General features: G+C 41.9%; 1 protein-coding gene across 1 annotated transcript; it reads right to left on the reverse strand.

Annotated features, from left to right (window-relative positions):
* Positions 1-1,605: 1,605 nt before the first annotated feature.
* On the reverse strand, positions 1,606-12,275 carry SUMO2 (small ubiquitin like modifier 2). Its single transcript, XM_057381401.1, has 4 exons — positions 12,120-12,275; positions 10,676-10,807; positions 7,619-7,690; positions 1,606-6,132 (listed from the first exon to the last, which is right to left on the reverse strand). Exons 1-4 carry the CDS (start codon positions 12,138-12,140, stop codon positions 6,070-6,072), a joined length of 288 nt encoding a protein of 95 aa, XP_057237384.1. The 5' UTR covers positions 12,141-12,275; the 3' UTR covers positions 1,606-6,069.
* Between the last annotated feature and the right edge of the window lie 88 nt (positions 12,276-12,363).

Consider the following 12,363-nt stretch of genomic DNA (forward strand, 5'->3'; position numbering starts at 1 on the left):
CTTTAGTTGAAAAAGACAAAAATCACCAGAAGGGGAAGTCAGTTTCCTGTTTTTGTTTTGTTCCAGTTTACTTAAATGGTGAAGTTTTCTTAATCARGTGGTCCTTCAAGAGCCCTTGCACGGCCATCAGATGTGCTTTGATGGAATCCATGGACTGAATGCTGGAAGGGATCTAAACCAMCAAAACCAGCACAAGATTCACCCCAAAGGGTATCCTTTGCATCTATGTCCCCCTGTAGAATATCTTTTTCCAACAGAGAAACTCTATTTGTGAGTTGTGCTTCCACAACATTMGTCTTTCCCCAGTGCTCCAATGTCGTGCTCATATGGGATTAACTTTAAACCTACAGCTCTTCCCACAGTCCCCATTCCGACTGTAGCTCCTCACTGACTCACACAGATCCCTTGTCCTTCTCTAGCACCTGCTGACCTTCCCTCCYGAGATCTCTGCTGCCACTCAGCCACTCCTCTCACAGCACCCCTCCCATGTAAGCAGAAATTCTTCCGGGATAAGGGAAAACTCTTCCCTTAAAGGGACTTCAGCAATTCCATAAACACAGGGTGGGGCTCCAGCACCTCCATGTTACAGTAAGATCACCATCCCATGCTGCTAGGAAAGAAACCAGAAAACCSCTGTAATGGAGCATCTTGGAGGTCAATCAAAAACTGAGAACAGGGATCAAAATGCCATCTTCCATTTATCTTCACACTCCTACATCCTAATCACCCAGGAGAAGTGCAATRCCACCACTTCCTTCTGCACCAGTGGCAACCTCCACTGAACCACAGGAGTTGATCAACCAGAAATGTTCAATAAAGAAACCCAAAATGCCCATCACCTACGAGGTGAGCAGTAGAGGAATTATGGGAGGAAAAATGTCCCTGGAACAAAGACAGAGCCTAAACCTGCTATGATAGGTCCTACATTGGCAAAATACATCTCCAGTGCTAAGCTGAGTACCTTGCTGGATTGGGTATCCACACATGTGAAAGAATTCCCTTCTACTGGGCGTTTCAGTTGGAGGCCTGGCAGGCAGTAGGACAGAAAGTCTTTGGTATTTCCAGGAATGGYGACACCAATGTTTGCAAGCACCTCACCACATGGGGGAACCCTTATAGTGACTCTGAAAGAAACCTGTGYGGAGGTCCACCATTTCATGACCCACAGAGGTCCACCATTTCACGACTTCAGAAACTGATTCCCCTGAGCCCTCAGCCCTTCCTGCACCCACCCACTTTCTACGTACTGGATGATTCTGAGGTCAGCCATCCCCTACAATGCTGCTTGACCTTCATGAAAATGCTGGCCCAGTCGGTCCTCTTGACCCCAGACCTTCAGATCCCGAACAAGAGGCAGATTTGTACCCTCTGCAGAACGATGACACTGTAGCATAACACTGGAAATGTAGAGAGGAGGCGATGGAAGAGGGCAGCTTGGTGGTTGTTACTGCTTGTCCTGTTATTTTTGTACCAAACTGACTCCCTGTTCACAGACTCAGATTATAAAGTTATCAAAGAACTGAGGACACTGCTAAAGGGAACTTCACACAAGATCCCACAGCCAGGAAGCCAGATGAAGCGGTGGAACAGAGGGGAGCCAGCATGTGAAAAGAATAAAAAAAAGTATTTATTTTTAGCTAAAGGATGCCTGACCAGGGCCCGGGGGTATCTGGCGAGTGCCACCCTGCTGCAGGAGCGCTGTAGGAGCAGAGGCTGGCACTGGAGTGGGGCAGGCAGCCCCAGCACCCAGAGCCTTTCCTTGCCTCACCTCCCAGCAATTAATGGAATGATGTTGCTGAAAAGGCAGGGAGCAGCTTCTGTTCRCTCTTGCTCATCAGAAAGCACTCTGGGAACGGTTCAGCTAAAGTCATAGAACCAGAGAATAAATTGTRGAATTAGCATGTGGTCACCTCATGCRTGGGGCAGTGATTGGTTGGAGAGACGTGCAGACCCTGCATGGTCGAGGTGGATGGGTAGAGGGASGCATGGATGGTGATGCCACAKTGGCAGGCAGCCAAAGGCATTCTTGTCTTGCTTAGGTTTGGAGCATAAAAAAGCTTGGTTTTTGGCAATAAACGATTTTCTTTGGAGCAAGCAAGAAGGAGGTCCGCGTGTCTTTGTTCCCCATTTCYACAATGACCAAGGAGGCATCTTTTCACTTTTAGCTTTGAAAAAAAWTGTTATTCCTTAGAAATTCAGTTATTTCCAGCTGGCTGAAGCCTAGGAAGTCTCCTCTCTTTGAGTCAGTCACATTATGCCTTTTCATTAATGTTGCAGTAAGAGACACAATAGAACCAGCATCCACCAGGCAAACGACAGCACTTACGTTACACTGACTCGGAAGTAATGAAGTGAAGGTACTAGAAAGGAAAATTCCTGCTGAAAAATCATCTCACTTTGACCTTAACCCTTGCAGAGATGCTGTCTCTGTTCTGATATTGCAGTTATCTTGAAGCAGCAATTATCTGAGTGTTACTTCAGGGATTTTTCTTTTGTTAAGAACACCTCCATACACTAGTAAAGGMATCTCTCTCATGTTACCACTTGAGTATTTCCTTACAGTCCTGGCAGCTTGGAAGAATCTGCATCAGAGCAGCCTTGCACTCCTGAACCCTTCTGAACCAGCACCTCAGCCCAGTTGATACTGACTCCCACCTGGAGCAGCTGTGATCCCCACTGTGCAGATACAATAAAACACTGATTTTCAGSTGTTGACCACCTAAAGCTGCTGTGATTTCAATCTGTCATTATCTCCCCTCACATGAATAAAAATRCCTTACTTAAGGTACCTGACACAATTTTGGTTACCTTTTTTTAAATAACTGGTCATGTCCATTACACATTTGAGGGACTAAAACCCCAGCACAGGCTGAAGGCAGGGTCCAAMCATCCACCAGAACTCACCCAGGGACTGTATCCAATTATGACTTACTCCATCCTTTTTCATTTAAAAACCATGGGAGAAATATTAACTAAATTGAATGSCAATCACTTTAGAACACATTATTTGAAAATTGTGGGTAATAATACAATTTTCCCAGGCTCTTCAAATATCCCAGCTGTTTAATAAAACATGAAGAACTTACCTCCCAACTAGCCTGGGAGACCTCTTTGCCCAGTTTTCCTTTATTCTCTGAAACAYGGACTTCCAGAAGTCCAGTGTAAACATGGAAACTGTCACAAAACAGTGAACTCAAAATATTTTGATCCGAATTGTCCATATCCCTGTACTCCATACCACTTCCAAATAATCATCCCTAGCAGTAGCTCCTTCAGCTAACTGTAGTCACAGTAAAACCACTGAGGTTCCAGCAATCAGGAATCCACAAGGGAATTTATATCCCAGGAGTACAGACAAAAACAAGTACTGACATAAGGAGACTATTTGCAAGACCATGCAAGAAGAGTTCTTAAAAAAAAGCTTTTTTTTTAAAAAAAAGATCCGCGTTTCCGCATTACTGTTACACAAATGTGTTATATATCAGAACCATAATCAGACCACTTCAGTTTGCTACACTAATTCAACATTTGAGGTTCCTGAGAAACCAAGTCACTGAAGTTCTTTGAGATGCTTTCTTGATTTAAGAAAGAAAAATAAACTACTTCGAAAAAAAAATTTAAGTTTTTGGCTGCAGTCACCACCTAACCTAACACCATTCAGCATTGTTGAAGGAATCATTTCAGGAATAAGAGAAAGCCCAGCAAACAGCAAAAAGATGTGAGAAATAGAGCAATGTAGGTGAATGCTGCACACAARCATACGACAGATGAAGTAACACTCCACTAATTCAGGAAATGAAGACATTGTTTTTAAAAGCTCTTCAGTACCTGTCAYTTGACTTCTGTTGCCTCAGGAAATAAAAAAGTACAAGGCAAGATACAACAGGGAGCTTTGAGCTTCACAGTCTTAAGTTGAGCTGAAAAAAAAAGTATTTAAGGAGACCTCACCCTTTCTTCAGAAACTAAAGCAAGTCCAAACATCTTTTTTGGCCAAACAAGATAAAGACAGCTTTCTCCTGGGAAAAGTCTTGGCATGACATCAAGTTGAAAGAATTTTATACACTGATATCAGAAGATTAGCCATCTTAAAAGCCAGAGATTCTAAAGCCAAAGAGCAATACGTATTCCGTGTGTAACCTWGGAAAGGTGTTGAAATATATTCTTCCACCACACTCTTTTTTTCCTTCAAGGCAGTTTTTTCTAGGCCTTTTAAGAGTTTGGATATGTAAACATTTGTTCACAAGAGAGAATTTCAATCCTGCAAAACACCACAGAAGTCTACAAGATACATCCCAGAATGAGAAATAATCTGCTTAGCAGTAGCATTTTCTTGAATTAAAACAGAGGCACACATTAGATTACATTCTTCAGTTACAGATTCAAAAGCAACTTAAAAACAGATGTTAATTTCCCCTGCATCTCCATTAGATGTGCAGCATCAAATGTGTTACTCCTGACAGAAGACAAATAGATCACAACTCAGCTGTAAAATGCACACACCCATCATACTGCCACAAAACTTTCAGGTGAAGCAGGCACAGGCCCCACATGTAGTASTTACTCCTTGAATTAACTGTTACAAGAACTGCCACCAAAGAGTGGCCTCTTCTAACAAATTAATACTAAAAGAACATTCATTTACTGCAAACAACACAAAATATTGGSACATTCCTAGGACATCAGAGAATGCTCTGGGGCTGTGGGTTTGACAAGTATATAATCTTCCATGAGTGTCCACGGATTTCACTGCAATCTCTAAACTTCCCCCAGGAAGTTCCCCAAGAACTGTGGAAAAGACATGTAAAAAACACCACCATCACTATATCTCCCTTCAATACTTCCAGCCTCTTCCAAGCAGAACAGCAGAGTGGGGTAAAGCCGAGCTTGGAATCTCCACCACCATAGCTAAATACACCCAAAAACAGAACTCAATTTTTTATTTTTGCTTTACATTTCCAAGCATCTCCCATTAGATACCATGGTAAACTGAATGGTTAATGAAATTATTTGCTCTCTTTAACTTAATGTTTACATCAATAAGCATTCAAATACAGAGTCTTAAATAAACTTCTGCAACAACAATATTGATGCTTCTATTAAAGACTGACAAAAAGAGCTCAACCCAAAGGCATTACTAAGTAGTTCAGCATTTTGCAGTTTGCCTAATCAAACATTTTTGGCTTAGCAGAACATTCACAAAAACAAAAAAGAAATCAAAAGGAATCAAAAAAAGAARTAAGAGAAAACTGACTTCCATTTCCAGTTCAGTTGCTGACTAACAGGTCTCAAGGAAGCCTCTCCTTTTTCAACAGATTTCTGCCTAGACAAGGGGGATTATGCTTACTTACCACAGAGAAAGGTGAGATTTAGGAAGCATAAAGTGCTGCAGAGAAAGAATATAGGTGCTGAGTACTATTACTCCACAGAAAAAGAAAGAAAACTGGTTATTTTAAACAAGAAGTTTATTTAAACAACAAGACGCTTAACTTGAAGGGAAAACTATCTAGGATTTTTTTTTCCTTTTTTTTTAAAGAGTAATTTACCCCTACTTAAACAGAGATTGCTCTACATGTAACAGCTACGTACAAAAAAGTTATAAAATTGCCCTTGGTTTTACAATGATAAAAGAAAAACATTGAAATTATCCAATCAAACAAGGTATGCAAGGTTTTTGTTTTTGAACAGTGAGAGCAAAATAACTTACTGGAATATAAAGATAACTCGGCTTATTTTGTGATTCTGTAAAAGTAGAAGGAGCATGCCACTAACGGAGAGAGGGGCATTTTCACAGAACCAGTTTGTTTTCCCACCCCATCTCCATTAAATGTTGATCAAAACATACCATTGGCCATTTAGTTAAAAAAAAATATGCATTATGTCTGTGCACATCACCAGTTACTTTATGTACAATAAAAGGAATAGGAAAAAAAATCAGAGAGAAGAGAGAAAACTATACTGCAGTAGTCAGGATGTGGCTGAACCAAGTCTCATTTTTCTAATTGTGAAGTGTCGCCTGTGGGAGCACAGTTCTGGAGAGGAAAGTAGCAGGTTCTTTTTTGTGTGTTTGTTTTAGTAAACTCCTCCTGTTTGCTGCTGGAACACATCAATTGTATCTTCATCCTCCATTTCCAACTACAGCAGAAAAGAGAAAAAAGGGCTTTCAACTCTTCTCACGTCTCTACAGCAGCCTGGGTTGTTCTTACAGTTCCTCACTTCATGCTTACTTTTTATGCAACTTAACCAGAGCAGCCCCACTCCCCTCCAGCACCATCTCTTTGCACATTTAACAAAGCTCACTAACTCAAGGCAAAGAAACTGCTTGGAAAAAAAATGCCAGTTGATAACTGTTGACCTAGAATGAATTCTAATACTAACTTCAGGGTACACTGTGTGACTCCTAAGAAACAGATTTATAATATTTGAATTCTGTTGCCTGCTCTGCCACTGCACCTTTGTTCTCCCATTTACTCCCTCAGTTTACCTTAGAATATTGCCACAATTCCACTTGGCTGCTGCTGCTCAAATGGCTACAGCACTGGGGAAGCAGACTGGAATTAAGGCCTCTGCCTAACCAGGCAGTAAAACCAAGGATCAGCGAGCACAAAAAAATATACACTTTGCATGTAACAAACTTCTAACGAGAAACAGCAACACTTCATTAACACAATTCTTTTTTCACCCTTATTTTTAYAGCTGATATTCCTGGGATGTTAATATCACCTACTGACAAAATCTATACCAAAACTGAAGTATCTTCTGTAACTAATGCAAGTTACATTTCTAAACAGACTCAGTTGCTGCTCAGGAAATCAAACCAGTCTATAAACAGACTGATCCTGAGGTTTCAGTGAAACATGGATGGAGAGAAAACCATCCTGTTGCATCAATTATCAGTATTGCAAGTTGAAAAGCTGCATTAGATCGGGGCTGTAAGAGGCACATTCTTTGGAACAACAGCTTAGAAAATTCAGAACTAAAAACTACAGTCCSTTATTTCATAGGAAGTGGTTCTGAACAGCAGATAAAACTATCACTTGGTCAGGCTGATTAAACAAAAGTCTGTGGAGCAGGACAGAAAAATGCTCTAGAGCCAAAGGGAATTCTGTTCTTAGAATGGCCTTCACTCAAACACTTACAGACAACCCAAACTTCACTGTGTTCATGAATTTTATGCTGCTCAAATAGCTTCAGATAACAAACAACAGAAAATTACTTTTATATTGCAAATGCAAGCTTGCAAACAGGATCTTTGATAACATCCTAGCCAGCTTTTATCTAAAAAATAAAGCCATCGCTTCAAGAAAAACTCAATTCTTAACTTACCATGCTTCTCTCAAAGCCATGACTCAATAAAGTGACAGTTTTACAGTTTTTCACCATCTGTAAACTGTACTTGATTCTTCTGCTTTATTATTACAGTGATACAGATTTATTATTCAAAACACTAAATAAASTCCTGGATTCCATTTCTAATAATCCTAAACTAGCTACACCAAAATAATGGTAAAAAAAAAAAATCAGTAATATACACATTCACACAAGTATTTGACAGAGAACTGAAGCATAAACTCCTGCAGTAAATTTCAAATAGTTTTTTAGCCTTGCTTGTGCTGTTTACCTGTGCAGGTGTGTCTGTTTCATTAATTGGCTGCCCATCGAACCGGAATCTGATTTGCCTCATTGACAACCCCTGGACAAAGAGAAGCAACACAAAGGGAAATAAATCTGGTGTAAAAGTACTCAGCAGTCTGCTCTTGAACTTGTCACCCAACTGCAGCACCATCATTAAAAGCCAGGATTATGCAGGACAGAGTTTCTGTCCTYCCCTTATGCCCTGACTTTTAGGCATTTCACTCCAAATCCCTGCAATCTGTTTTGTATTAAACACTGCATTGTGTCCAACAACTCAAGAGATGCAACAGTGCCCCCACTGACTGAGTTCAAATAAAGCCATTTCTGCTACATCCCAAAGGCCAGCAGGTTTAYTGAGCTTTTGAATTAAAAACTTTAAAAAACTAGGTGCAACAGTCTAGCTAACAAATATCAAACCATGACACCTAATATTCCTTTTTGATCTTCCCCATTAACAAAGGTATTCTAAAATATTTTTCCCAGAAACACAACAGAATTAGTCTGCAGGAGCAGAGTAAGCAATGGGAACTTCCTGACCTCAAACTATTATCAAGAAATCAATGTACTGAAATTTTTCCATGCGCAAATGGAACTTCCAGAAAAAATACAGCAATTTTCTACTTCCACAAATTACCCAGTCATATTTTGGATAAGCATTTCTACCACACAACATTCTTCCATACCTAGAAGAATCTCATTCTCACCTGAACCAACAGATTGAAAAATGTAACTTGTGAGCAACAAAACAACCTCTTCTACTGATAAMATCAGCTCCAAAAGCTTTAGTGAGTTTTCAGARGTGTTTTACAGCATCCCACATTCTGCAAGGGAAGGTGAATGAYATTTGGGGATAAAACTTCCTTTCCAGTTCTATCTATTCTCTCCAGGGTATCTAAATATCCAAGAGGCCCAGTCTGGTTTTGAAGCCAATCCAATGGACTGCAGGGTCGTGCTTTGGCATCTCTGAGTTAGAAGAGAAGCCTTCATTCAGMCTGACAAGAGCGGATTTCACACACAACAGAAAACAATGTAGCAATTATTTCTGAGGAATAGATTTGTCAGGAAAAATATTTTAATAAATGTGARTAAACTTTTAAAATTGATTTTATARTTCACAGCAAAATGCCTTCTCCAGCATGACCAAAAAACTCTGCAGTGTTCATTCAGAACATCATCTTCTAAGGAAAATATGTGGCTCAGTCTCATAGCAGCAACACATTTCTGCACAGCAAMATTTGGTTTGAGCCCCTTTCTCTGACACTGTGTTTCTTAAAATAYGTATTTCCTAATTCCAAAGTGTTGTTTTTTTCCAGGTTCATGACAACTTCATGAGCTAAATAAATGTTAGCTGAAAACATAATGAAAAACTCTGCTTTGGTGAGCTTAGTGTCCATAAAACATTATGTACAGTCCATGGATCTTTTTTTTTACCACTTAAAATAATTACAAGTAGTCTTGATCTTCTCAACAGATCACTCAAATTTAGTTACTTCAATTTTAGATCTAATACACACATTACATGATTTTCACCCTTTATAGCTGCTAAATTCTCCACCACCTCTTCAAAAYTAAATCTGAAATCCAGAGTTTATAAGCCTGTTGTACCTAGTTAGGTAAATAAATACATTAATAAAATCTAACTTTAAGAGACATCCAGAAYAAGTGTTTTTAAACAAAATTTCAGAAGTAAGCACCTAAGAAATAAAATTAGAAGACAAATCCACCTCCACAGAAATATTCTTTGGCTWCCTACTAGCTTAAAACAGATTAGAAAAAATGTCTCCTATTCTCAAGATTTAGGTTTTTACCTCCAATTGATACCTGGGGTTTTTTGGGGTTTTTTTGCTGGCTTTGGTTTTGTTTGTCTTTAAGCAGAGTAAACRTTTTGGCAATCTAAGACATTTCGGAATCTTACTTTTCTAAGATTGTTCCAAAGTAACTTAAGCACAAATGATACTTCTAAAATCTTACTTCTTATAGACAAGTAAGCAGTCTGTAACTGGAAAAAGCAACTCAGAGTGATTTGGAAAATGTAACAAAAGTTTGTATGATTGAGGCAGGAAAAACAAAYTGACACCTTCCAACATTCACTTATTTCTCCTCAGAACACTCATACAAGAACATATCCACATGCTTGGTAAAAGCTGATTTTTCCTGTCTTTWCTCCTATCCTGTTGTGGCACAGGGTAAACCAAAGAGGTTTTACTACTCTGTATGTGAATCACAGGCTTTTTTTTCCCTGATGATGAAATAGTTGCATCAATATCTTATACCGACTTTACTGTATATCACTGGATATTTGTGTTTAAGAAAAAAAAAAATCTGACATTTTTGTAGAGCTAGAACTTTTTAAAGGCAGTCATTAAAAAAAAACAAAAAACATGCATAACAGAGACAAAATTTTCCTAATCAGAAGCTTCAGAAGGAAGAGTTCCACAGCACTGCTCAAACAGGTGTTTTTAAAACTTTCAGTAGCTACCTGCAGCCTCACAGGACTGGCTGCAGATGCCACCACACCAGCAAATACATGGGGTTTGTCCCTCAGAAGACTCATTTGTCAACCAGGCCACAAAAGAAAAAACAAACTCATCATTAAATGTGCAGGCTCCTTCTCAAGGTATCTTCTCATCTTGCTACAGTAATACTAACCTAATAAATCAGAAGTCAATGACCCCAAGAAGTTACTCTAGCTATAAAAATCCCTGATTATCACTTAACTCTCTCTTCCCTAAGTTCTCCCCAAACCCACCCTTTCCACGCTAAYATTTCTGAGCAGAAGAGCAGCAGTTACCTGCCAGAAATCTCACCTATAAATGCAGATTACACAGATGACACCAGATCTTTATTTCACCCATTTCCTGTCACAACCCTCTCAGTCCTACCCGTAACAGACCTCAAGGACAATAAACTTCCCACAGTACAATTAGTTTCTGTTAAATCTCTATCTTGTTGCATATTTACTTAAGTTTTAGGACTTTAACTGTTTTCCTCTATCCCTGTGGAGATCAGCTCTCCCCCAGACACCGTTCTCCTGGGATCATACCTGTCGTTCACAATAGGCTTTCATTAGTTTACTAAGTGGTGTGTGCCTCTTAATCTTAAACTGCACCACAGACCCATCTTGCCCTGCCACCTTCAGATTAATGTGGTCATTGTTTTCAGTCTTCACTCCTTCCTGTGGATGAAATAAAAAAAAATAACCAACACTTTTAAAAAAAGGTATGAAACAAGTTATCATTTTACCGAAGTGCAACAGGTCATTAAAAAGGAGGAAATAAAGATATTATAGTTGTTTACTGGCTTGAAACCTTGAATTAGGAAATAAAGGTCAGTACTTTTCAGTTGAAAATTTAAAGAAAAAAAARRMMWTWAAAAAATCTGATACTAGYTGTCATTCTGCAGACTGGAAATTTAGCAATGAAGAATTACCAGGCCAGGCGTTCAAAACAGAAAAAAAGGAAAATTATATATAGCAAGGGCACAACAATGTGCAGTACCAGTATTTCCAGTGAAAAGAATTAAGCTACCTATGTTATAACTATGATCKGTTACAGCTGATTTGTATTATAACTGTGATTCCAACCAGCAGGAAGGCTCTCTCACTACATCTCAAACTTTTTCCTACCGTTTGAGGTACTTATGAAAAAAACTTTCCAGATACTTTAAAGGGCCATATTTGAAACGGTGATAAACCACGAAGCGACCCAAGTCTTCTCCTTCAGCAAACGTTTAAAAAAAAACCCCACATGAAGCAGCCCGACCCTCTMGGAGCGGAAAACTGCGGAGGATCAACTTCCATCTCGGTCCCTCGTGTTGTGGCCGAGGCTGAGGGCAGAGGGCCGGGGATCGGGGCTGTTCCGCTCCGGGGGTGCTCGGYACCCCCATGCCAGCTTTGTTTTCCCTCTTTTCTGCGAGCCAGGTCCCGCCATGTGTCAGCCTGCGCGCGGCCGCGCGCCCTCCGCCACTCCGGACTCGGTTTAAAAATCGTGTGGGGGAGGAAAAAAAAAAGGAAGGGGGGAGGAGGGGAAGACTACTCAAAAAAAAAAAAAAAAAAAAAAAAAAGCCAACCCTCCGGCGGCGGCCGCTGTTAATTCCTGCCGTGCGCAGCGGAGCCCCCGCGGCCCCCCCGGCCCCGAGCGGGGCCGGAGGCGGCACAAAGGGGCCGGAGCCGTGCGGGGACCGTGAGGGCAGCGGCTGCAGAGGCAGGCGGCGAGGATGCTGCGGCCGCGGAGGAGGAGGAGGAGGAGGAGGAAGGCAGCAACAACCGCCTCCAGACCTGCCTCTCTCCCCGCGGAGGGCGGGAAGGCAGCCCGGGCTCGCCCCCCCCTCTCCCCGGGGATCCCCCGCCCGCCCCGGGAGCCGCGGCCTCGGCCCCCCCCACCCGCGCAGGAAAATGGCGCGCAAAGACGGCGCGGGGGCCGCGGGCCGGGGCCGCCGCCTGAGGGGCCGAGGGCGGCGGCGGGAGCTGCGGAGCGCGCCGGCCTCACCTTGGGCTTCTCGTCGGCCATGGCGAGTCGGCGATGCGGGGGCGGCTCGGAGCGCGCACAAAGGGGGGGCACAGCCGGCCGAACGCGGCGGAGAGAGGGAGAGAGAGGGACAGAGAGAGAGGGGAAGGCGGGGGGGGGCCGGGAGCGCGCACGCACGGCCGCGGGGCCGCGCCTTGCCTGCGTGCGCGCACCCGCCGCGCTCTCCCCTCCCCCCCAGGCGCGTTCCCGCCGCCCATTGGGCCCC

This window comes from Malurus melanocephalus, unplaced genomic scaffold, assembly GCF_030028575.1.
Source record: "Malurus melanocephalus ecotype Western Australia unplaced genomic scaffold, MMel_1.1 scaffold_509, whole genome shotgun sequence".
Lineage (NCBI taxonomy): Eukaryota > Metazoa > Chordata > Aves > Passeriformes > Maluridae > Malurus > Malurus melanocephalus.